Source organism: Falco peregrinus, chromosome 10 (genome assembly GCF_023634155.1).
Source record: "Falco peregrinus isolate bFalPer1 chromosome 10, bFalPer1.pri, whole genome shotgun sequence".
Classification (NCBI taxonomy): domain Eukaryota; kingdom Metazoa; phylum Chordata; class Aves; order Falconiformes; family Falconidae; genus Falco; species Falco peregrinus.
Window position 1 is genome coordinate 27850424 of NC_073730.1, and position 23892 is coordinate 27874315.

The 23892-nt window shown below is 35.1% G+C and overlaps 1 protein-coding gene across 1 annotated transcript in view; it reads right to left on the reverse strand.

Moving 5' to 3' along the window:
• The window catches only part of FAF1 (Fas associated factor 1), a 171236-nt gene that overhangs the window by 80448 nt on the left and 66896 nt on the right, over positions 1-23892 (reverse strand). The window contains exon 8 of the mRNA XM_005231694.4: positions 3912-3998. Within this exon, the coding sequence (XP_005231751.2) occupies positions 3912-3998 (87 nt within the window). The remainder of the gene's footprint in view (positions 1-3911; positions 3999-23892) is intronic.

A 23892-nucleotide genomic window follows, 5' to 3' on the forward strand; every position in this document is an offset into this window, starting at 1 on the left:
TGGAAAGGGAAGGAATACTAATTATGGAGGTGCTTAATACTCAACCTCTTCAAGAATCTGGAGATCAGCCAAGAAGTGTCATAAATGGTTTGACTTTGTACCACAACACTACTTATCAGCGTTCTTAATTTCTACCTGTGCACACAGGCTGTACTTAGTACTTTGCAATGAAATACCTAAATATAACAGCAGTGCTAATTAGATCATGCATGTATGTTTGAGAATTTTGATTATAACCTGGAAGTCTTTATTAAATTCAGCTAAGGAACATCAACCACATCTGCTACAGCCCTCGGAGAACTGGAGATGGTCATGTTCACAAGGGATGATGTAGAACCTCAACACTTAAGTGGACACTCCCATGTCACATCTGAAGTATGACTCTTCAGCAGTGCAGCCGAATAACTTGTCAGTATAGACCCACTTCTGCCTAAACTAATATCCGATTGCTTATCTATACAATGAAGAAGTACGGTTACTTGTCTTGAAATGAGGATACGAGGTCTTGACCAACTGTACTGTTTAGGGAAGTAAAGCATTACTGGCAGTAGGCGGAAGGACAGATGCTGAGTTCCTCTTACGGGATCTGTGTGTGACGGCACAGTTACAACACAGGATGCTTCATCTGCCTCTGCCTCTCTCCCTCCTCCCACTTCCCCCAAGCCCAAACCTAATCCTGAAAGTTTTACATCTTTTTAATGCAGAAATATATCCCATTTTGCCAAGCTCACTGTTGTTATTTATGAAGAAACAGACATTTCTCATTGCTACGCTGAAATCACATAAAACAATGAACTAATTAGGAAAAACGTTTTATCTTAAATACTGAGAAAAAAAGCAGCACAAAAGCAACTCTCTCCTTCTCATATTGGGTATTGTTGTTCTATGCTACCAAAAATAAACAGAAACATCAGGGACAAAAACTCATCCTACTCAAATAAATCAAACCCCAATGACCTCAGCAGGGGTGGGGGTGGGGGGTGGGGTACTTCAAACATTCATGTGTAAAGCTAATATCCAAAAAGTCACCTGTACTTACATAAATAAAATCACAATTCTTCCATGTAAAAACTGTAATTGAAACACTACCTACAACTGATCTCAGATTTTTTTCTTCATGCACATATATTTGAAGGCTGCTCATTCCACTTGGCAACAGCAGTAATTAACAGCAGAAGTTTATAAGTTCAGCCAATATAACAAAGACAAACAGAAAACATTTCAGAAATTTTAGTAAATTATTTGCCTTGGTTCTCATTTTACAAACTCAGTAATGTTAATGCTTTTATAAAATCCAAAATAAAAAAAAAATGAGAACTATGAATCTATTTAAATCAAATTATTTTTTTAATTTCTAGGATACTTTTCCAGACTCCATTGTATCAGTTCATGATATATACCTAAAGACAGATAAATTAGGCCTTCAATAGAACTGAAGTTTTCTTACGTAAACTTGTTAAAAAAAGAATTATTTAAAATTCATATATTTAATTTTTTGAATTTTAATGAGCAGAGCAGATATAACTCATGGCATTAAAATTATTCAGGCACAATAAAAGCTAAAAATATGTCCTTGCTGGATGGCAAAACTAGATTTCCACAGAGTACGTATGCCTTGCTTCCCACAATCAAACTGTCACAGCATTAAAACATACTCCTGCGTGCGGAGGTTTTAATATCCATTTCCCTGGTGAAAGTGTGCAAAAGGATCTGAAAGAGTTATTGACAATTCATACAGTATCCCATATTTCATTAGATAGTATAAGCAGAGAACATATCTTAACTCTGAAGGGAGATGAAGCAACAATGTTTTAAATGACTATTGACTCCACTAAATTTCCTGATAATGTCAGAACACTGTAGTCTGTCAGGTTCATAAGAGACTCGAGATGATACAGGAATCCAATTATGCGAAGTCTATTTAGTTGTCCTATTTGCTAAGCCAAAGGTTAACGAGAACTGCACTGAAAAAACCTCCTGGTATTACAAAGTATTTCTTATGCTGCATAACATGTAAATGAAAAAGTATTTTAATCAAGTCTCTTTAACTCTTTAATTGCAATAGAGTACTATACAATACAGCAAATAAAAACCCTCTAAGGGAAAAAGTTATTTTAAAAATCTGCCACGGAACTAAAAGACATTATGACTAATTACTAAAGTAATTATTCCTGAATATTTCTAATTTGCAAAGGAAAAAAGGTTCAGATCACAGAACCACAGATAGTCACTGCTAACATAAAATCTTCATAAATAGTAAGCTATGGCCTCTAATTTTAGACAGAAATTAATTATATTTTTGTTGGTAACACATTCAAATCTGTTTACACAGCTGACAAGTCTCAGCTCCACCAGACTCAAGCAGTGAGCTTGGAGGACTCTCCTGCTTTGGAGCAGATGACTCAACATTCACCAATTTCATTAAAGATGAAAAGGGAAAACATTCACCTGCAACAATGTCACTTGTAAAAACAGACTTAAAACAGATTTATGAGTTTTACATATGTGAGGTACCGTATTCAAAAGAAAGGGGAGAAAAATATGGGAAAACCTAACAGCTGTGGGAAAACAGATTAGAAGTGCCGAGTTTCCAATTCTTTTTTGGCTAATGTAAACTAATAAAATGTTAAAATGGATCCACGTTTCAAAGACAGCAATTACCACATGACACCATGACGTTATTTCAGATATTACACGTGTCATCTCACATACACTTCTGAATACGTGGACATAAGATTTACCCACCTCTTTCAAACTTAAAAAGCATCAATCTTATCATACAAACCACAATTCTCCCTTTACAAGAAAAGAGTAGAAATGGACAGGAAAATAATGCATTGAAGACAATGGTAATATGTAGAGGAAGCAAATCCCAATTCCATTTTTGCTTTGCAGCATACTCAGGTTCAACTCCCAGCTAAAATTAATAACTTTATAAAAGTAGCAATACTTAATTCTTCTACATTTTCCTTAGGTCACAAAGTCTGTATACAACATAACTACATAATTATTTCAGCCTTTCAGGACTTTCTGGGTTTTTTTTTTCTCTTTCTGTTTTTTAAATAAAGGCAGAACTCACAAGCTGCCATTGGGAACGTACTACCAGAAGAAAATTATCTGAGCAAAAATGAAAGCCGTGCAGTAAAACATACTACAGAGACAACCAAGCAAGGATACAAGTCTAATATTTAATGGAATTCTGCAGTTAAGTCCTGCAATTTCATGAATTTGTAGGCAATTCAGTTAGCTGGTTCTGTCACCAAGGGTTCTTATTGATCTCAGCTAAAATTTCCCTCCATTTCTAAATAATGGTAATTCTAAATGCTGCAACATGTTTGAAAACTGAATACATATTGTACTGTATACGTATTATTTAATATTTCAAAATGTAATCTTACAAATGTCGATACATTCTTACTGGTTCAGCAAGAACTAAAGTAGATACTTTAAAGGCAAGGGAAGCTCTCCACCAGTTTCAACAGGAACACCTCTTCTCCTTAAAGCCAGACAGACACAGGCTGAAGCATACTGGTGAAATAACATACACTACTGAGTAAAATATCTAGATGGGCACTCAGAACACATTGAGAAGGCAGGACTTTTTTCCTGAAGTTCAGTCAGTGCACAGACTTCCTCAGCTTCCAAATTGTTGTGCAGCTTTGCTTCAGTCTAGGAACATGTCTCCTCCTCATTTAAAACGTGCACTGAATTTGATTCACTTGAATAATTTCTATGTGCTTCAGTAATCCCGTACATTAGTATTTGTATCTTTCAAGATAAAGCTCTGAAGTATGTGTAATGCTAAGTTACTGCATATGAGACAGAAAAAGCTGTTGGATGATGCCAATCAAAAATCCAAGTAAAATCAGCTATTTGTAGGAAGAAATTAAATGAGAACCAAAGCTACTTACTGAGTCGTCTGTAGCAGAAGGAGGCCAGCCTTCCCATAACTGGTGACGAACAGGGATACTAGTTAGGTCATACACATTCCGCTTTACCTGGTTTAAAAAAAAAAAAAAATATTCAGAACTTGCTCTAATGAAAGCAATGCAGGAAAACTGTATTATTTTCATCATAATCCTAAGCTTTTTATTTTGATTTTTTCTAATTATTGTAAAACAGATTCCTCCAACACTCAAAGACTCAGATCTGTTCCACAGGTTTACATACAGTACTGGTAAAGAAAAAAAATTAAGATCTCTAAGTTATCATTCGTAGTGATTCAATATTACTTCAGCATCATAAATGTGTAAAACAATTGATAACACAAATTTTCACAGTAAGAAGTATTACAAAGTAACAATCTGAAGAGAAGCAGAAGATAACAAAAATTGTTACAGGTTTTGCTAGTTAATGTATTCTGTTTCACCTGAAAATTTTAGGTTCATTTACATCTAATGCAATAAGGAATACAAATAGTTTTGCCTAAGTTTCTTATATGGGATCCAAAACCAAGTGAGTACATTAAACATTGAAATATGAATCAATAAGCATGTTTCCAATGACAACGCCCTTCAAACATTTATTAATAAAATTCAAATCAACCAATTTTTATATCAACCCTTTTCCCGTGCTACTAAAATACAAGTTGCTACCATTAACCATCTCACATGATGGTTGTAAGGAGGAAGGGAGTGGGAAAAGAAGAAAGAATTGAAAATTTTAAATACAGGAAGAATACTGCAAAACAGAAGTTACAGAACTCCACAAAAACATTAATACAGATAAAAAATCTGGCATGTTTTATCAGAGGTTTTGTGATAAGCAATTATTTAAATCACAAAAAGATAAATTTTTGTGCTTGGGATAGAGAGCGGTATCTCAAATTGTGAATAATACTGCATACCTGAATGTGAAGACTGCAAAACCAACCAGCACATGGGAATATTGCCCAGCTGGACCAGAACTGTGAACAATAAAACACTTAGAGCAAGCAATGCTGGCTTTTGTTTTTTCTTCCATAAAACTGCTACATGGGAATAGAAGGTCCTCCCATACCTTCACAGGTCTATTTCAGTTTCCAAATACAGATCACAACAACCTAGGTTACATCCAGAAAAACATTCTCAAATAGATAAAAGCAAGGTTTGATACATTTTACTAATATATTACAGGACCTTTTGCTACACAGAATCTGAGGAAGTCAAAAGTTTTGTGTCCTGTTCCCAGCTCTAAGAGGGCTGTACAGTCTAATACTAAGAGATACAAGAATAAAGTGTTTGACATCTCCAACCAAAAAAAAAAATACGGAATTACGGCAGATGGATAATATTTGACTTAAAGTAAATGCCAAGACTACTCCAAAAAGTGTCCTCTAATGCCTTCTTTAGCTTTCCATTTGTTGACTTGTTAACTGGAAAGAAACAATAATTATTGTATTCTAACTTCTTTTATAAGAATTATCAAAAATTCTGTGAACTGAAAAAAAAAAATATCATTGTCAGCACAAAATATATTTGGGCTAGCACCTCGCTTGCAGTCAAGTGCCCTTACCCTAAGGTAACTACTTCCTCTGAACAGAAAAAAGGTTCAAAAAAAGAAAATATCAGGAAGAAAGCTGAAATTAGTCAAAGTGAGAAATACTAACTTAATCCACACATTTAAAGGTTTCATGTTCGAGAATTGAATAAAAAATTATTCTAAACTACCTTTCTTAGGGAGATAACGCAATATAACAAAGCTATCCACTAATAGACACTTTATATGTTTTAGGCCTACCTACTAATCCATACTTGCCATAGCTTCATCAGTAAGGCACAGCTGAGGTCTGAACACAATAAGGTAATAGGGTAATATAAACAGATGGATACATTCCCTCAAAATTAGTCATTTATTTTTAGTGCAGTATGTATAGGCAACATCTGGCTGTAGATATTAATCTAAAAATGTGTTTGCATAATGAAATAGCACCCAACATGCTTTTTCTCTGGATCATCTTTAGAGAGAAATGAGGTAAAATAACTGTTCTAATCACTGGAAATATCCTACAGGGCGTGATGGATGAGGCAGGGATTTCCACACGTATGCTTGCTCACATATGTTGATTTGGGTAACATTCTTTGAAAGGTTCTCCATGGCACTGCTGCATGAGTTTGCCAACTCTCTGAAAACAAACACAACTGAGAAAACTCAGGGCACAGAGAGAGCAAACGCAAAGTGCAATGCTCTGACTGTACTTCCAGTTCTCAGATCCTCCATTCAATTACTGTTTCTCATTCTCACTACTTTTAGTAGTAGCAGTATCTCATACTAACAAAGTGCCCCTTAGTAAAAGCTGTGAAGAACTGTCTCATATTTCTGGATAAATTTTATATATAGGCCATGGGGATATTAATTTCAACACTATCAGTTTAAAGCTGTATAAATATACACAGAGAGTGGGAAACAATGGCTTCAGTTTACTATCCAAGAGTAAGATACATTACTTCCAACTCTTGAATCTACATCTCACTAAAGGATGAAAGTCAGACCATGCGGGTTCCTTATCTGGACATTTTTGTATCATAACCTGTATTTGGGTTGGATTTTCAGTTCAGCTTTACCTTCATTGCATGTTTTGGAATCATCAAGATATCTCTCTGTTCTTGTAGAACTAGTAAATTACATGTATACCTGATAACCTTTATGTTAATATTGGTTTTGTAGGAGTTTTTGCAGGGAGACTGATCAGGTAACTATGTTTCAAGTAAAAAACTTTGCAACTAGATAGTAATTTAAAAAAACTAGAAGAAGAACAGTGGGATTTTTTTAGACAGAACCCTGAAGTATTTATTAGCAATTGAAGTGGACTTCATATTAGTGCATCCTCATACTTAAGCACATTGTCAAGCTTTAAAAAACACAAATATACCTCAATTATTAATAACTTAAATTCCTTTCAAATACACATATATATGGTATATCCTAATATATATACACACACATATGTATACACAGATGCACTTGTGAAAAACGGAATTATGGAAAACTAAACTCTGCAGAACTCTGTGTACGCACTGCTTCTCAAGAAGGTGGTAGCCTGCAGTGCAGGATTCATTTCGCAGTAGTATCAAGGTAAAGAGACGTCATTACTCTGTACCGACCCCACAACAGCCCACCAAAATGTAATAATACTGGTCTGTGATCACAAGAATAGAGATCTTGCTGTTTTAGCTTTCTTGCATTAAAAACCAGGATAAACTGTCCCTGTCAGATAACTATTCTCCAATTACACACCAAAAGTGTTATTAATATCATTTTCACAATATGAAACTTAAGAATGAGCCATTTTCAAATAACAAGTGAAACTTATTTACAGAAACATGGGATCAATAGAACTGCATAATATTGTTTTCAAAAGGCCTTCAGAAGTAAAAATAAATAACTCGGAAGTCACATTCCTCAAATTCCCTTTTAATTCCAAAGTACAACAGAAAGGCATTATGAAAAAAACAGTATTTCCCTTCTTTCATTAACTCATCTGTAACTGCACTGAATTCAATAACATTCCTCTGCTATTCTAAGCTTGAAAGGCATGCTCGGGGTAAAGTGTTATGTTGGTATAAAGCACAATGCCAGACTGATGTGCTGGACAAAAGTGATCAAAGTTGAAGTAATTTTAGCCAATGCACAACTATTCTGCTGCATTATTCTACCAGAATGACATCTGTTGAGCAACTCGTCGCAGAATAAACTAGTTGTTATAGGCAGGCCTAGCTGGGTAGGGGACCATGTAAGACTTAGTAGAGTAATGTTTGATTAAACAAACTGCTTGAGTTAAGATCATAACTGGATTTGGAATTCATGCCAGAGTAGTCCTCTTTCAAACAACAAGCCACAATCAATTATTTAAGATAAAATAAGCTTGCTTTTAAGTAACGATTTAATTTTAGTTTTGTTTAAAATAGCATTATGAAAGCAGACTGCAAAATGTTTTAGTGACTAGGAATATTTACCACTTGAGTGCAGAAACCCCCCTTTTCTTCATTAACTGACTTAATTTCAGTTTAAAGTTAAAAATTCTGTAAGGAGGAAAAAGTCCTAACGATTCAAATAAAGCAGAACCATAAACTGCTTCTTCACTAGGCCACTGAAATAAAAGCCTTTGGCCCACTCTTCACACAACTGAAAAAAAGCACAGTAAAGGGATGAAGTCGGTGTTAAGGCTTTTATAAATTCACATGATATTGATAGGAGGAACAAAATCTTCATAAATACGTGTAAAGCAAACTAAGTTCTAGTGCCATCCACTGAGCTACATTTATTGGCAAACTTGTTGGTCTCCCACCTTTGATCAGCTTGAAATACGAATTGGTGGTATTGTCTTTGTGCAGCTCAGAATTTCTTTTCATAATGTTCAGATGCCATGGTGACTGGCACATTACTATGGCAGCCACCCTTCAGATTATAATCTCCAGAATATACAAAATCATTTAAAAACAAATTAAAGGCACATCTATTTGGTTCCACAACTCAGCTGTGAACAGTATCAATACAACCATTTCAACACACACAGAAAAATAATACCCCGTATATTTCAGACATAATTTTACTTAGAAAATGCTGTTATAATTCCTGCAGAATGCCCTGCCTTGTAGCTATACACTGATGCAGGAGAAGCATGCAAAGTTTTACCTTCAGCACATTTTCACCGCTGTTAGAAGGGAGTTAAAATATTAAACAACTTTTAATATTTTAAGAAAACCTATATGGCCAAAGCAGCCAACACAGTGAGAAAACTTCTCAGATATAGGCAGTCTTACTTTCTCATCTTTCACTGTTTTTTTTCAAGCAGGTGAGTATGTAGCTTTAAAAGTAAGATTAAACACAAAAGATACACTTTGTCTGTAGATAGGAAGTTAATCCAACATTCAAAACTCTTCCATATCTATATTACTAAGGATAAATGAGGTAAAATGTATCACAGGACACGAAGCACAGGTAATGCACTGATGACTGCCTTCTGGTGGTTTCACTCAGCAGGAATAAGTAGCTATTTTCTTATCTCTGAATGAGAAAAATTTGAAATCTACTGTCAAAAATAAAATAAAAATCTAACACCAACCAAATTGTTAAAAAAATTAAATTTATGCTGAATCATCAAAGAACTGTCATGCCTGAATCTGTATCTTTGAATCACAACAAATCACAACAAAGTTTAACAGTAGTTTCCCTCAGGCTGTTTTCCGCTTATGCAGGTACAAAGTTAATTGAAATAATGTAGATAATGAACTTTTGTTAGTCTTATTATAAAATATAATTTATGCAAAGCTGTAAATTGGCTGAGATGCTAAAGACTGTTCCAGGCACATAGGCAGCATGAAAGACAGTGCAAAAATGAGTGCATGAAAGGCAGACAAAAGGAGCAATAAAGTCAGAGGACTGTGAGGAATGTGGAATGTGAGTTGGGGGACACGGGGAAATGAGATCAGATGCAGACATAGCAAGGTTGCATGGGGCACCGACAGTAAAGCAAGAATCTTGACTTTGACATTGTAACAGAGAAGAAGCCAAGACAAGTAAGCAAAATTTTCAGGAGACAGCAACGATATAGATGGGGCAATGACAGAAAGAAATGCAAAGTAAGCAAAAGCCTTTTGGTGAAGAAAGATGGAAAGAAAGGACCCAAAGCCAGCTAAAGCGGTAGCCTTCAAGGTTATAGAGGAAAGCCTCTGCCAGACAAAATTCTGACAGCTAGCAAAGAGCACTGGGAATCCGGCAGTAATACATAGGAAGCAGGGACAGAATCTACCAAGTTCCTAAACATAGAGAAGTGTCAAAGGTGATAAAATGGTGAATTTGAAGGGATAATGATGTTTAATTATGTTATCAATAGTTATGAACAAAAAGATGGGTCAAATAAATGGGTAATTTCAGTTAACCATGGACTAACAAGAACTATTAAAAATAGAGAGATGTAAAACTAGAGAGAAAAATTTTCTGAATCAGCATCTCTGCCACAACCTTTTGCAATAGATTTGGTCTGTAGTAATATAAAGACAAAGAACAGAAACAGAAGAAGTTAAGAGGAGAAAATGAAAAACAAAAATAAGTGATCCATATTGAAAATTTTCCTATAGCAGAGAGCAATTATTTTGCATTTCATCAGGAAAAGGCTATCAGCAGACAACGAGAAAATTAATTTCTTAACTTCAAAAAATGGTATCTGCAGTAATTTTTAGCCAGCAAGACTCAAGTAGAATATATTCAGATAATGTACTGTATGAACTATGACTAACATTAGCATCCAAACCAGAACTCTCAGGGCATTTAATGCAAGATTCATTTGGGGGGAATGGTATAAGCCTGCTCTGCTTACAATTTTGTTTGCCTTTTTGTATCTCCAATACACAATAAGCTATATTAAAACATAAATAACAAAGGTTACTTAAATCAGCAAATTTCATTTTAGTGTAGGTTTTACTTTAGAAACAATAATGCAATTCCAAAGACATCAAATGATAACTGGCCTCTTCTAGCAGCTGACTGAAGTTGAAATTATGGAATGCTTTCAATTAGTGAATTAAGATGTCAGAATTGGGCTATTTTTAAATAACAGCATCTGTTTCTCAAGAATGTCATGCAACTGAAACTCTCCAAGGACAATTCACTATGCTAAAATAACTATTTACATTTACATGTATACTCAATTCAGTCTGCTGTAATCTAAAGGAAAAAAATACACTTACAACCTAAATATTTGAAATGAATACTGAAGGCAAAAGAACTCCTCTCCTGCCCAAGCCTGCCAACCAAAAGTCAGCTGTGATTCAGATTCAGTGGTTTTATGAAATACACAAGAACTCTAATACATGTTTTACTACAACACATTCTTTAATTAATTTTTTATTTCACAGCTCTTCCGTTAAATTAATATTTTTGCTTTTCATACCTCCAAAAAGATTCTGGTCTACTTTTATTAAGTTTTCCCCTTTAGTAAGCTAAAGCTTTGAAATCTCTTTTCTTGTTTAATGCAGAATAAAAATTCATTAAATTCTAACGTAATTTGGTTTAATTCAGTGTCTGAAATACATGACTTGCTTATTCAATCATGAAAGTAAAACTGAAACAAAAGCACCAAAACTTTTATACCTCTTGAAAGTAATATTCTCTTCCCTCTAATTAGGACTGTTTCATTTCCAAATTAAAAACACTATGCAATTTCAAACCTTCCTAAAGGACCCCAAAAGAACCTAAATGTCCATTGTACGTCAGCCACATACAATGCAGAATTCATCAGCAAGTTACAACACAAAAAATCAGTAGAAAATTTTCTGCTAAGTATTTGTGTACCACTTTCCTGCAATTAAATACATTTTATGTGCAAAAAACCACTGAGAATCCAGCTTTCACTTTAGAGCATATGGAACAGTGTTCAAATCAAAACAAATCCAGTTTAAAATCCTCTTAAAAATGGCTTATTGTACTGTAGTATTCAGTAAATATTGTGCCAATATCTTCATTAGAAAACCTGTTGAATTCACTAGGTAACCACTCGAGTCTGGAAAAGACTGTGATTTTTTGCAACAATTTGCTGACAAAATGTTCGAACAATGAAGATTAAGTCACATTAAACAATGAGCAAAACCCAGCAAATGCGTCTTGATGATTTCAATTCTTTAATTTCAGTATCTAGAAAAAAGAGATTGGAGTAGATTATTTTGCCTCTCATCACGGGAAAGGTGGAGTATGAACTTCACATACCTAAGGATTAAATGACTACTTGAACATAAACAATCCGCACTATTTCTAATTTGAATGATGAGGCAAGGAGAAACAAGGTAACTACTAAAATTAAGTGGCTGAGTAAGTAAATGCAAAGTTAATATATTATTGTGCTATTATGTATTTTAGAATGGGGAAGGGGAGGTAAATTTTCAGGAGAAAGAATTTGTAAAGAGACAATAAACTTAACAGAGAGATGATTCACCATAATATTTTAGTAAAAACTATCTCATTTAGAAAAATAAGATACTACATAGGAAGACAGACTTACCAGACTTCCAGAAAGGCATATGGATTCTTTATGCCCCAACTAAGCACTTCTATATAGCCTCATTCCCCCAGATTTATACCCATCATAGTGAGTCATCAAACAAAACCCAAAACAAAAATGTTCATTGCGTTTTACTGATGTAAATTCTTGAAGACTACAGACAGTCCTAATTACTTATTTATTTAATATACTACCGGCAAACATTAACTGTCCTAAATTTAAGAAATAAATTGTTTTATTCCTAAGCTAGTTGGCTCTGTTCTGTCTACTTCTACAGCTGAGAGGAAGACACCTTCAGAGACACTACCTACTCACTTTGTAGCCTCATTGAGCAACTACATGTCTGAGCTGAAACACTTTTTTAAATAATTCAGAAATTTTTCTTAACTAGAAGTTATAATCAGAAGCCCATTCAGTTTAGGAATCACCAGATTATTTACAATTTAAATGTAATGGCATCTAAAATTTATTTCATTTTGTAAACACTTGTAAAGACACATTTGGCAGTTTCCTTTCAGTGACAGAAATGACATTGTGAATAAATTACTTTCAAAGATTTCATAGTTATTACTACTTCATTACCCTCTATTTCATTCATTGGAGTTCACATTTTAAACTTCTTAAACAAACCCTTCTTGGATGTCATTTGACCTTTTTTTAATGGGTCTGTGCCAAGTTAGCATCTTAACACCACGACTTACAATAAAATGGTCTGCTGAGTAATGCTAGTATATTTTTGTGGTTAAAACCTACGAATTTTGAAACAGAAAATAAAAGCAAGGCTTCAACTAAATGTTTGTGAATCTTCTGACATGTGAACTTCTGATTACCTCATGCAACATATATCTATACCTACAATATAACCTGAAAAGATAAACGTTCCAAGCACATGAGATGTTCCCTCAAAGATGTGGAAAGATATTTTCCCAACCTCAGCCTCCTGCCCAGACAAGGTCTTAGGCCTGAGAATAAATCTGAGCTCTCTTCAAGCTAGCAGATACTATTTTCCCCACTGCTTTGCATCTGGCCTTTTCCTGGGCGGCAGCAAGCGGCAAATGTTAAGTATATTCACTATATTACATTATTCACTATATTCAAATTCTATATACCACTGTTTCACCATCTTTAAAATGTTGTTCTGCTTCTCAGTGCTTCAGTTTTCTGCCAGCGTACATGAACATTTTAATTCTGTGGAATAAAGAAACCTCTTTGCTGATCTCCATCTTGAAATACCTAAAATTAGCTGTTCTTCTAGAAGAGCGTTACTGCTAAATGCAAGTTACAACCTTCTGAACTTGATGTAGAAGTTACTGATTGCTGCTATATGGCCTGCACTGTGCAAAGGTTCAGCCTACATAATTATTATTATTCATTGCTTGTAGTGCCTAGGAGACCTAATTGTGATAATCCCCTCTGAACTTAAAACCGCATGACCCTTTGAATTTTTTAATAGGAGGTTAAAAGAAGAAACAAATTCCTACAGAAGAAGGGAAAACACATTCTTAAGAAATCGAGGCAAGAGACACGAGTATTTAAAAAAAAAAAAAAGAAAAAAATCATTTTAGCAGCACACAAGGATGAGGTTGAAATAGGGTATGAAAGAATTAAGAGTGTGAGCTAGCTGTGACATTAGAGATTGAAAGGAAGATGTGATTAGGGTTAGAAGAGATCAAACAACAAAGACTTAGTGCCAAAACAATTTTATGAATTTATTTGAAAATGCCTTAAAGACTTCTACTAACAAAATAAAACTGATGATAATAATTGAATTTTTTTGTTTGTTGGTTCTACATATAGTGCACTAACACAGAAAGATACATTTTGAAGTCCTAGGGTTTTTTTCCATTCAGTAGGAATGATCATTTGAGAAAAAAATTCAGGTTACTAATAAGTATGTTAACTGACCTTTACACATATTATGAAAGACAACAGGCAACTTCTACTAAGTCATCTATTACCAGATCGCTATCAAGAGGCAACTACTCTTTTGACAAAGCACTCAATTGCAATATAAAGGGTAAACACAGTTTCTAATATTGTTCCCCCAAGGAAGGATATTGGTTTGTGTAGAAAACAGGAGAATTACCCAAATTGTTAATGCTACCATCCCAGTTCCAGCTGCTTTTATGTCTTAAAATGTTGACAAATTGCCAAACATCAGGTATTTTATTTCCATTAAAAATTAACATTTTAAGACCCCTTTAAAAATAGTGGGACAAACTCTGGAGGCAAATACTCATGCAAGATCCTGCATCTGGAAGGAAAAATGAGACCTTAGTTTCAATATAGAAACTTTTTTATTATTATTATTACTTTTAGTTACCACCTTCCAGAAGATTTCAGAGTGCTTCACAAAGCATGGCAGGAAAACTATGTGAAGTCCAGAGTGTTATACTGGACTCAGCTGCAGCAGTGTACAAGGCTGTAACACAGCTGAAGCTAGGCAGGTTGTATAATAAAGAATATACAAGCCAAATTAGGATATCTCCAGGAAGAAGGCATGAAAGACTAACAAGAAAAGCACCGCAAATTAGAAAAGCAATAATTACCAAGATGAGTTCTATGATCTTTGGAGCTAAAAAAAAAAAACAAACCCCATTAAAAAAAATGACAACCATTAGTTGAAACAGCTGGCGTACTAAATGCAACAGAAGACTGCACCAGGGTAACAGTTTGTATCTGGGCTAACCTGATCAAAAAGATCATCAAGAGTCAAGGGACAAATTATTTCATATGGATTGCATACTTAGACTTAAGAGATAATTCTAATAAATTATCCTAGTGATTTTATCAGTAACTTGGAGAAAAATATACCTTGGCACTTACTGATCATGCAGTTAGGGACATGACTGAGGGCAGTAACTTTCAAGATTATTAGTATTCAGAATTTATATGAAAACACATTTTAAACTACTAAATACACTCTGTGCATCCCAACATCTCTCAGACTTACCAGAATCTACTGTCACTACCAGGTAATGGTAAAATATGAACAAAGGCTGAGAACTAAGAAAAAACCTGTATGCCAGTTACACAGGCTTGATCCCACCTTGTCCATTATCACATGTGCGTATAGTCAGACTGCTGCACAAAAATTGTAATTTTGCAGCTCCTGTCTTTCAATCTGTTCCACTTCCTTTGTCAGGAACCAGTATGCAAACTCTTCAGCAAAAATCTGTATTATACTTTCCTGCATCTCGTATTAGCTGTGTTGTTTCCTTTTTAAGAAAACTCTTAATGAGTTTTATCATAGCGAATATTTTTTATATAGTTAGGTTTCCACTTGTAAGAGCCTTCAAGATTATTTCTAGTGTTTGAATTATCATTAGAAGTGAAAGAGATACTTGACGTGATTCTTGCCATGGAAAATAGATTTGTTAAATTTTCACGGTTGTCATGTTCTGAACAAAAGAAAAATTTAGACAAATTTATTTGAAGAAAAACAACCTAATCTTCATTTCAAAAGAAACTGATTTGCAACAGCCTAAGCATGATATATACATATATTGGACTTTTATCACTTCCCTACATTCATTGATATGAATGGTAAAATAAACAGTCCTTTTAGGAACTAATAAGGAGATGAATGGTAGTTAGATGTCCAATTCTCGCTGCATTTCATTATACTAAAAAGCACCATTCATATTCATACTGGAAAGGGGGGGCGAATTCACAACACCTACCCACCCTACCCAAAACCCCAAAACTTTCTCTCTTCCAAATTTATTTACATTTTGTCCAATGAGAGACTAAATCCCACTGCCTCCCCAATCTGAATTACAATAACAAGACACATTTCACTAACAGTATCTTCCCCTGCTCCTACCCAAACATGTTTCAGAATAAAAACTGATTCAGTTTCAGTTTTAGAAAATGCATAAACTACATGTGCTTCAGAGACAATCCTTATTTTAAGTGATAAGCCTACCAATTTTGGTTTAAGAAACAAATATCACAAAATCAGTATTTTATCATGTGTTTTTTACTTGTCCCTAAACAATTGGTAAAACTCTTTTATGAAAGGCAGCATGTTTTATTGTTACCAGAGACAATAGAAAATCTATTCAAATATTTTTACATGGTTAATTATTATAAAATATTTGCAAATTTTGAACTATTTTGGACGTCTAGCTATGAATTATGTGACAGAAACTACCACAGTTGTCCAGAGAAGTACTTTCATGTAGAGAAATCCTCCAATACAATTTAGTGTTTTACTTCTCTCTTCCAACCACTTTTACACTTAAAGATCACAGCAAGCCTGCTGCTTAGAGAAGAGAGATGGGTAGGCTCCCTCTGCAGACCTTTTATTCCCATTGCCAGTCAACAAGACACATCTAAAAAGGAAGATGAGTCACAGATCTGAAATGTCTTGCACATATTAATTTCACCAATACTGTACTGTTGCAACAAGACAAAGCTATTAGTGGGACCTGCATCGCACCTTCCAGTGTAGCTTGCAATCACATCTATAACCCAAAGGAAAAGTTACGTGTGAAAAACATTTTCTCTAAAGACTTTCTGGTATCTTCACCACACAAAAGAGAATACGGATTACCCAAAACCCCATCCATAACTCAACAGTTGACTTGCTTGGTTCACCTATGTTGTTGGTATCAGGTAGTTGGCAGATTCTTACATGTCAGAACTCTGTATAAACTCAACACTAAACTGTGATATCTTTCTCATTCACTGTAAGCATGAATTTAATAAATTATTTTACATGGTTGAGCTTGAATAGACATTCTATTATTGTTATTCTGACTTCAAGTTAAAATAAATTACAGAACACTGTTTACTGAGCCATTAGCTAGCTTTCCACTAACAAAAACATTTCTTGGTACTTCCTCCATTTCGTTTTCATGTCTGCAAACTTACCATTTCCTTTGGGGTTTTCTTTACATCAACAATATTCAGAAAGAATCTGAGATTAATTTCTGCTTTAGCCAAGGAATGGCTATTAGTTTCACAATGGAAAAGAAAATTATGCAGACAATCTGCACAGTGTATTTTATGAATGTCAATATACACACACTGAGGACAAATATAGTTACTAATATCGCTACATTTAAGGTATACACATATAAGTTGTCCAATCATACTATTAACAAGCACCTCTCCCATATACATACACACTTTTTAAGAGAAAATTCAGTCTATTTATCAATTCACTAACAAAGCTGTTCCTTAGCTCATCCCTGCCATAACCTGCTCTATTCAGAAACATATGGGAAAAGACATTAAATAACCAGTGAAAACCACAGACTTCTGGTATTAGTGCTACACATTGCATACCCCTATTCATTATTCCACCTCCCTTGTTTAATCTATCATTAAGACTCAGTGACCCTACACTAAATTTAAAGCAGATCCTTCCTTCCTCCCATGCCTAAATTCACATACTTTTCTAGTTGGGGATGCCCTCGAGTATTAGCCACTCTACAGGGTTTCTCTAATCTCAGCTCTGAACTATGTTGTGCTATAGAACCAAGAAATTGCTGGTTTACATCTTTAACTATGGAATCTTCCACCAAAAAAACCCTGATTTACTTAATAAGATAGAGAAAAATCTTTCAGTTAGAACATACTTAACATGTTAAAAAAATTATATAAATTTCCCTCTAGATTATATTTATTTGCATTAGAAGCCAATATGAAATAGGTTTCTCAAAAAAAAAAATCAAGAAAACAAGGAGATGACAAAAAGAATCAGATATTAGATTAGCTTTTGTTTTTTCTTGTAGGAATTAAAAATATATAAAACACAAATATGAAGACCTCTACCTCTTTCATTTATTTTTATTGACACAGATTGTACTTCAGCAGTAGTGGCAGTACAGATGAAAATATATTAAGAGTTTTCTGAATAAGGGACAAAAATCATTATCGTTAACATCTGTACATATTTATCAAATATACCCGTCTTCCTCTTCCATGATAAAGTGAAAATTTATCTTCAGAATATTTAAAATTTAAAGACAGTAAGACTGAGCGAAGCAGAGATGAAATTCTGTTGAATCAACAAAATGAATCAGGCAAAAGTGCAATCAGAATACAGATTTTTGTCTTTACAAAAAGAAGCCATACGATTTTGTTTTGGTTTCATGAATAATACTATTTCTATCATATGTTTAAATGTATTTAAACATATTTCCTCAAAAACTAGAATAGAGTTGAAAAGAACAGCTGCAACCTGACCAAAAACCCCAACCCGCATTCTCTCTGGCTTTTAGTTCTTTAATTTCTGTAAGTCTTTCTCAAAAAAAATCAGCACTTGAACTAGTGGTAGGTGTACATGAGTTGTACGTTTTCGTAGAATACAAAATAATGATGGGGAAACCAAATTAGTAAGGTTCAAGTTGTCAAAAATCACATTTTTCTGTATGCAGGCTATAAAGGGTTATTTCCAAATCCTGTTCTCTATTAGAAGTTATCAGATAACAAACGAATGTTAGAAGCAGTTAAAATAAACACGCTGAGAGCAACACTGGAAAACCTGAAGTCAAGAGTTCTATGCAGGTGCAAACACAGGAAGATGAAGGGAAAGCATTACCAGAGAATGAGAAAAACCAATGAATGGGAACTCTATAAAACTGGTACATAGAACAATTTGGAGATAAAAATTATCTGGAAACCTCTACAATGAGGAAGATTTCTTTATAAGCAGCAACCGATTTATGAAGAAAAGAAGTCCTGTTTGCTGAACCTAACCTTTTTATCACAGGTGTAGCAGCACACTCCTGCCAAAAGCTGCTTCACATCCTCGAACTGCATTTATGACAGAAAAGCTGACAAAAAAAAAGTCACAGAAGCTGTCTAGAACAGAGCATTTTTCATAAGGGGGAAACCTTATTAGAAAAGTTCACAACTTCATTTTAAGCTTTTCAAGATGGGGGGATGAGTCCATTCATTCTTACTCCCGCTGATTATTCAAATGAAACTGCTATCAGGAAGCATGTTTTGACTGGGAAGATAACCTACAAGACCCTCAGGACCTCTGCAAGAGAGCAACACATGGCCAAAAATCTAAAAAAACCTAAAATCACTTATACTAACTTGAAAGGCAGAATTTTCAGAAAGGTGGATAATTCAGTATTCATAAAAATATACATGCAAAGGCCCAGTTCTGCATTTTGTATGTAGTTCAGGTATTCTTCCTGAGCTGGACTGGCTTCCAAAATTGGTCTGGTTAAATTTTAAAAAGTTCATAGTCCACAAGGCCAAAATCACATTTCCCATTAAAATTCCAAAATTTTAAAAGAAAACTACATTATCTTGTTCTACTAAGAGTGCACAACTGAGTTTCTTTCAATACAGCAAGAATGTATTCACCACATCTTCAACAGTGGCTACCTTAGCAAATTTTCTAGCTCAAGTAACCCAGGAACCACACCCTGTGGAAATCACAAAGCTGTTTCATGAAAGCAGGGGTCAGTCTTTCTTGGAATATACAACTATATGCAATTTCATTAGTATTTGACCAAAACACTACAAGGAGTTACCTCTTCTCTAGATCCCAGTCTTTACAAAGCTTACGACTGCTATGCTGCAGAACAGCAGCGGCAAATGTAACGACCACTTCAGAAAAAGAGATAATATGAAGCTACTCTAACCATTTTCATTACTCTACTGTGTAAACTTGCCATTTCACTGAAACAGAAAATTTTAAAAAAAAGTTAATTATTTATACATACATATTATTTTCTCTGCATTCTACAGTCTTAGCTTGACACACAAGTCTATTGCATAAGCAGTGAACACTATTCCATTTAATGAAAAAACTTGCTTGAATTGAAGGTTGTTAAAAACTCAGCTACTCACTTCCCCAAAAATACCTCCAATGCTGCACAGAATTAAGAGTCCCCATCAGAATTACTTTTTTCTCTAAATTAAGACTAGAAACTATGTATTACAAAATAATACTCATAGACAAGAAATATTAAAGATCAGAAAATATCTATTCAGCTCAAATTAACACATTTCTGTAAATCAAAGAAAAATCTATCCTCACTTTTGTTCCTGTTACAGAATTATCACTTCAATAACCAATAAAAAGAAAGATCTAATGAGGTATTTCAGTACCTCCCAAAGAAATATTTTCAGGTCTGCTTTTCTTTTAAGTGCTTGAAAGGAAAAGAGTAATGAATTGTTCCTGCTCAGTCTTTTTTATTATTCTGTTATAACAACAAGAGATTTACACCATCTTTATTTTTCACATACTTCAAGATACCTTTTTATCTCACTGAAACAATGGCAAAGGAAACCTCTGACCAAAAAGGACAGTTATTTAACAGCAACAAAGAAGTTCTGCTTTCAGCAGAAACCCTCCTTGTTTCATGGGCTGTGATGACAAAGACTTACTGGGTAGCTAACAGTTATCTGAGAGCTTCGCACTCTAAGATCCAGGACATAATCCAATATCCCTTGTAAGAGCTTTCCATGACAGACAAGGATCTAGACTTCTACCAAAAACTAGGTCATTCAACTGCACCTTGTTGAGTCTCCTGGACTACTTCTACCTGTTAGGATGAACATCCACTATTGGAGACAAGTAAGCACCCTCTGACCCTGAAAGCATCCACATACATCAATGGATCTGAGATGGGGAAGACAAATCTGTCAGAGCCCAGCAAGAACAAGCCAGAAAGTTCAAGAAAGGACTGGGAGATTTTGCTGGTCATTCACCTGCAGAAAGAGTACGCCCTGGATCTAAAATTGTTTCAAATGGGACAGTGACATCATAATCACCTCTTTCATGATCTATGTGAGAACACTTAGAAGAAAATTAATTAGAGGCACATCCAACAGATCAAGAATGCCTATAACAGGCAGGCTAAAGAGATGTAAGGTCTGGAATAGATTCATTAGCACTTTTTTTGTTGTTTCTGAAACTAAACGATCAGCCTGGAAAGTTTTGAGTATATCCTCCAAGGTCTCATTTGTCAGAAATGCTCCACATCAGTTGGCACATGAACAGATGCACCAGAAGGGAACAGGCCTTTCTGAGAGGCCAAATGCTTTCTAAGAAAGAAGTCAAGTCTCTGAACATCCTTGCTAATGTGTGATTATCACCATGACACTAGGGTACGTAACACTTCAGCACACACACTATCAAGAGCAGCTGAAAAACATGCCCTAAAGAGCTTGTGATGCTGCCTGGGCGAGTGAGCAGTCAGTTACCCACCAATCATTAGAAAAGGGACATAAAGCCATGTATCCTGTCACATGGATGGCATGACTGCTACCAATAAATCTGGTGAATTTATGCTGTAGCTTTGTGTTTCTAAGTACCACATGCACGAACAGCACTCCTGACACACTCAGAGTCAAAGATAGCTCTCGGACAAGAAATGAGCTGCAATATACAGACAGGAATCTGGCACAGACTGACCTCCTCAAGCAGTGAAACCCAGCTCAGTAACATCAAAACTCTTCACATGAATGTAAAAATAACGGCATTCAGACACCTTATTTTTAAAACAAGTATTCTCATCTTGTATTCTTTTTAGATATTAGGAATAGTTTCTGTAAAATCCTCTTCCCTTGAAATAAGAGGCCATTATTAAAGCCCAATGGATTAGAAGACCCAGAAAAGGCTTGTCTGCCGATGTCTTGTGAAAACAAATTCCTGAAAAGCAGAAAGAAAAAAGGTTGCTGAAATGGCAGAAAGCAAATGAAAAGCTAAGAGCTGCTAGTAATGGTGTCACAGAGACAGGCATTTTAAATTGCAATTCCAGACCAGAAGAAACACGTCACCAAAGGTATGGAGAAAATGGACAGATCCGATTTGAGGGGAAATAGGCCACTCCTTTCCAAAATCTTCAAAACTGTTTTGAAGTTGAGATTGAGATGCCAGCTATTGAATATAGGTCCACCTACAGAGGCTTTGCCAGCGATGATACACTGAGGACTCCATCATGATTTGAAAGGAAGCCATGGGAGCAGGACATAATTCAAAGGCATCTGCAACTCATTCTGCTGTGTATCTTTGACCTTGTTGCAGACTCTGAAAGCACAGAATCAATCTATACCTGAAGAAATATCTTCAGTTACTCACTGAAATTCAAAAGATCGTTTGCATAATCGACAAAAAAGATCCTATTTCTACAGTTTGGTATACAGGTAACGTCAGAAAAACGGGAAGCTTCTGTTCATATCACCATCTCTTCACTAGCAATACTCCAATCCTGACCCTTGGAAACAGGTCACTAGAAGATTATAATCTGGGATAGACATTTTGAGGATACGCTAGTGTCACATTATTGTAAAAACACTTACAAATACACATCATCCATTAGTCTTGGGAAAGATGTAAATCTAACCTATGAGAAAGTTCCAATATCACCCAAACAAACAAGCTGAACAGTCGAAATTACAACCTTACACTTTTGTTTTTAGTATCTGTCTCTGAATCAGAAGATCTTAAGACATGTTTACTGTGCAGGGATAGAAAAGGATAGAAAAACCACATTTCAGAATAAAAACTGTAGAAATACTTGCAAATTAAACGCCTCTTTTTACTTTCATCAGAGCTTTCCTTTTAAAAAAGAATCAATAAAGCTTCACAAGAATAAACTGTGCGTGGTTGTTCTTCCTGCATCAAAATCAGTGCCAATTAAATTCTGAACCCTAAATCTTTATTGTTTCCGCTGCTAACCAGAACAAACACTGTGATTTTCTGAGATCCCAGGCTGAGACTTGCTGTAGTAGCAGTTAGAAAAAATATTCTTGTTTTGACTTGTCTGCTGGGTAAACTTGACATTGAAGCTACATGGTGGAAAATAAATGCATGATACCAAGATGTTAATTTTACAGAAACACTTAACTTTTGTGACCACAATTAACACTCAGGGGAGGGGGGGAGCCATTGACAGGGCTACTTGGCTCCTGCTTCTGCACTGCTTCTCAGGCTCCTTTTCCAAGCAGCAGCTCGTCTCCTGCAGAAGCCAGGCTGTCACTGACCCCAGGGGCTGCCTTCAAAGCAGAACATGGGGAGGAAGAGGGGAGCAGGATCACAGGGAAATAAATACAGCTATAAACTGACATTAACTCCCAGCTAGGATCCAATACAGAAGTCTAGGGCAAATGGCTGCTAAGAACAGCTCATGCTCTCCTCGTTCTCCTACCCTCAAGCTCTGGGGACACCTCTACAAGGAGGGCAGCAAGACATCACTCCCAGAAGACACCAACAGTTTTGTGGGAGCTACATCCTATTTGCACAAGCAGGCAGGAAGACAGAATTGGCCCTAAATTTATAATGCTACAAGATCCTCATTTTTCATAAAATAACCAGAAAAGACCTATCTTAAGGTGCATTTTGGGAATACACCTAGTTTTGTTTTGCATAAAACACTGCTCCACATCTCTCACTCCATTCCCTAAGATCACAGAACTGTCTCAACACTGAACTCCAAAACACCATGAACCTCATAACGCAGCAGAATATTTTCCAAATTTATTCTGAAACACTGACATTTATCACTAAACTGAAAGAACTGAAAAATAATTACACAACAAGTCATCATTTTAACAGTGGTAGAACATGGATAGCAAGTTTACATAAACTAAAGTATAAACACGTGTTATTTATGATAGATATAAACACTAAACTTTCTAGTAATTTCTAATATAACATTACATTTGAATTACTAGGCAAAGAACAGAGTGCAAAACTGACTTTTTTTTCCTTATTCCAACTGCATTAACAGTAAGGTAGCCATGATTCACAAGTAAGAGAACAAAAGAATGCAAGGAATTGAAAAAGAGATTTAAAAAAATCTGAAAAGCTTTTTTCCTATGGAACCACCAAAGTCAGTCCTTTTGGCTGAACAAGAAAGTCATCACGGCAAGAAATGCAGGAGGGGACCCTAAATACCTTGAAGAACATGCCTTTTTTAAAAAAAACTCAATATTATTAT